Source organism: Macaca nemestrina, chromosome 13, assembly GCF_043159975.1.
Source record: "Macaca nemestrina isolate mMacNem1 chromosome 13, mMacNem.hap1, whole genome shotgun sequence".
Taxonomy (NCBI): Eukaryota; Metazoa; Chordata; class Mammalia; order Primates; family Cercopithecidae; genus Macaca; species Macaca nemestrina.
Window position 1 is genome coordinate 104,506,520 of NC_092137.1, and position 3,837 is coordinate 104,510,356.

Sequence of the window (3,837 nt, forward strand, 5' to 3'; positions counted from 1 at the left end):
GGCTGCTTCATGAATAACATACCATTCGCTTCGAAAAGACTGTGGTTTAGACTCTAATTTAATCAACTTGAAGAATTTATCCTTGAAATACCGAGAATAGCTTCTTTTTTGCTGTATGAATTCCAATTATCCCATAACACAGACTCCTAAGGTGGACTTATACCTCTTCCTTATTCATTCAGGACAGGCATTGTCCCGTCTTTTCTGCTGGGGATGAGGGAAAAATAGGCTTAAGGTTCAGAGGAGCCTCCCTGACCCCCTGTACAAAAGTCTTCCAATGACTTTCAAAACCTGATTGAATTTAACAAATGCTCTTAGCAGATAGAGGCACCAGGAGGAGCATCTGGGGTGGCTCAGCCTCACACATCTGCTTCCTTGGGGGTTTATGTTATGACTTGTAACACTGTGGGAGGGGTACCATAACCATGCTGACAGTAATAAGTTGCAACATCTTCAGGCTGCAGGCTGCTGATGGTGAGAGTGTAATCTGTCCCAGATCCACTGCCGCTGAACCGAGAGGGAATCCCACTTTGCAAACTGGATGCAGCATAGATCAGGAGCTTAGGAGTTTTCCCTGGTTTCTGCTGATACCACGCTAAATTACTATAAATGTTCTGACTTGCCCGGCAAGAGATGGTGACTCTGTCTCCTACAGATGCAGACAGGGAGGATGGAGACTGGGTCATCTGGATGTCACATCTGGCACCTGAGATTAGAAACATAAAAACAAATATTCTTAATATTAATCATGTTACCAGAGGACTTCCCTGAAGTTTCAGCCATAACTGAGCACACTGACTGAGTAAATTCCCAGTGTTCTCCTTCCTTACCTGGGAGCCAGAGCAGCAGGAGCCCCAGGAGCTGAGTGGGGACCCTCATGTCCATGCTGTGTCCTGACTGAGACTGACTCCTGCACAGGGTGTGACCAGCCTATTAAAAAGTCTTCAGGGCAGGAGGCTGTGCTCTGGAACATGCAAATCAGCAGGGGATGGGGCAGGCTGGGCACAGCTGCAGGGCTGGCAGATCTCAGTAATTCAGCACAGGGGCAATGTCCCCAGGGTCCAGGTCATACCAGGGCAGCATAGATTTGCCAGGAGATAATGTATTTCTCTCTAGGGCCACCGTTGTGACAAGAGATATTTTGAAGGAAAAAAAGTCAAACTTTAATACAAACCTAAGGACTACATGGAATAATATATTTTATATTTGTATTGGGAGTGTACAGGAGAGTATAACCACTTGTAGGGAACATCTAATAAAGTCTTAGAGGGTGGATCTATCAAGTCTTCAAGTTACTTAAATGGATGCAGAGAGTAACAATCCCTTTTGCTATACTAACAACACCTCCGTGATTGTCACACAGTTCCCATTGTTTCACGTGAGAGAAACAGTCTTTATCAGAAGCATATTTAATACACTCCAAAGTATTTGTAGTGACCTTAAACATTCGTTATTACCAGTATGTTTTCAAGCAATTCCCTTCAGAGGCACAATAATGATGCCGTGATTCCTCAGTGCCTGTGCCACTCACAGATCTTCCATTATCCAGAGCTACGGGTCTCTTTAGTACCCAGTGTCTCAATGGGCAGCAGCTTCATCTTGGTTTGCAGCTCCCCCTATTCTACACATTTTTCTGCGCTTGGGTATTATTTCCCATAGGTCATCAGTATGAAGGGTTGTCTAGTAATGCTAGATCTGTTTACTTCAGAAAACATCTCTGTTTCTTCCTCCAACTGTTGAAGCCTGAATCAGGATAAACTTGAAACTCCGGGTCAATCTAGACCCCCACATCAACTGCCTCCAAAGAAAGAAGACCAAGATAATGCATCTTGCTTAATGCCCTGATCTGCCTTTTCCACCAGAGTGTTCGTGAGTGTTCAGGTACAGTTCTCGAAAAACTTGGTTCTCTGGAAAGCAGGGGAGGGACAGGCCCTAGGGAAAAGCCAGGTCAATTAACACTTTCTCTTCTGTGAGGGTGGCAGCTACTCAGTGCATGTCCCTGCCCTGCACCATCAATGCCACTTTTCTCTTTGACCCTTTAGCAGTGACTGGGGACATCATCCTGACTCAGATGCCAGCCTCTTTGCTCCACATCCAGAAAAGAGAGTCTCCATCTCCTGCCAAGTCACCGCCCATATACATGGAGAAATGCTTTGAATCTGCACAAAACTTGGAAACAGATTTGAACCGCTATACCTCACATGTCTGCCTCTGCCCAGGCATTCCAGCCTGGTTGTGCAGCAAGGGAAGTGGAATCAACTACATCAACATGAGAAGACTAGAGCCTGGGAAGTCCAGGGAGGATTACTCATGCATCACTAAGAGTGGCCAGACTGCAGTGGTATAGCTGGTACACAGATTTCCTACTGCTTTCCAGAGGCCTGAATTTCAAGGGAAGTTACTGGTAAACTGTTTGCTAAGATTTACATTCAGAAAGAAGCAGTTCTGGATTGCGATACACAATTTTGTGTGTGTGTAGGGGGGGGATATAGCTGTCACTCTTGCTACCCTTTCCGTTTTCCGTTCACTATATTTCTGCTGACCCCCCGTGGCCATATCTTTTCCTCACTGCTCTATCTGAAGCTGAAGAAGGCAGCCCTGACTGCACACATGGCCTATCACAGCACCTGGAATGAGCATCCTCTAGGAAAGCCCTCAATCAGTGAGGACAGGGGAGGTGTATACATACCCCAACTCCCTCCCTTCAGAGGTGGAATAATACCGAGACATTTTCCCATGTTTCCACGTGGGCTTGAGCTCCATTCATGCTCAGTGGTAGCTTCTTGCTGAGGACACTTTCGTTATCACTAGTCTCTTTTCTTTCTCACTGCCTTGTTTCCTCCCAGTGTTTCCTGTGCATTGTAAATATGCTGCCGGCATGGGCATCATTGTCCCTGAAAGATCCAACCTAAGATAGTGTACAAACTCTCATTTTTGGACAGTAGATTCTTAATATTTGCCAATTTTCTTTTTCATGCATAGGGATATTCAGAAAATTTAGGAAACACTTGAATTATCTGGGAGAGACAGCATCATCACAAGGGTCTTTATAATAGGGACAAGTGGGGGTAACAGTCAGAGAGGAACGGAGACAATGGAGAGAGATGCTTCAGTGGTGGAGAAAGGGGCCAGGCAGCCCGGAACATGGGGCTGTCTTTGAAGATGAAAAACTGAGAATCAGATTCTCTCCCCTGGAGCTTCCAGAAGGAATATAGCATGAATGGCACCTTGATTTTAAATCAGGGAGACTTCTCACCGCCAGAACTGTATGATAATAAATTTGTGTTGTGTGAAGCCAGTAAGATTCTGGTAACTTGTTACAGCAGGAGTAGGAAACTAACACAAGGGACAGGGGTGTCTTTTACATCCTTAAGGGCATGGCCACCATCTGTTCTTCCAAATACTTTTATCTTGTCATTTTGTAGTGTCAATTTTAACACGACACACAAAAAATTTCACTGTGAAGATGGCTAGCAGAATCCTTGTGATGTGTAAATGCTCTTGGATAAATCCTTTGATTGACTCTCGTACTCTCTGGATATGTGATTATTAACTCTTACATGCTCTGGATATGAGAAAAGTAGGGGAATATTTGTCCATTTGTTTTCATATTAGGAAGAAAAATCAGATTTACAGGACACAATTTGAGGGGGAAGGACAGGGTCAGAGAGATGAGGATGGTAGACAAGATGCAAAGTGTTCAGGGCAGTGCAAGGTATTGCCTTGCCCCTGCCCTCAAATATTAAAGAAAGACATTTAATATTTGTAAAGACTTTGAGGAAGTTTTGCTTTGTAGACAAAACTGCATAAGGGCCTGAGTTTTTAATTGGGCTAATC

The 3,837-nt window shown here is 44.5% G+C and overlaps 1 gene segment (V, D, J or C); it reads right to left on the reverse strand.

Annotated features, from left to right (window-relative positions):
• Positions 1-383: 383 nt before the first annotated feature.
• LOC105471756 (immunoglobulin kappa variable 1-39-like) lies at positions 384-921 on the reverse strand. The segment is given in 2 exon segments: positions 384-706; positions 831-921. Coding segments are annotated over 2 exon segments (378 nt in total).
• Between the last annotated feature and the right edge of the window lie 2,916 nt (positions 922-3,837).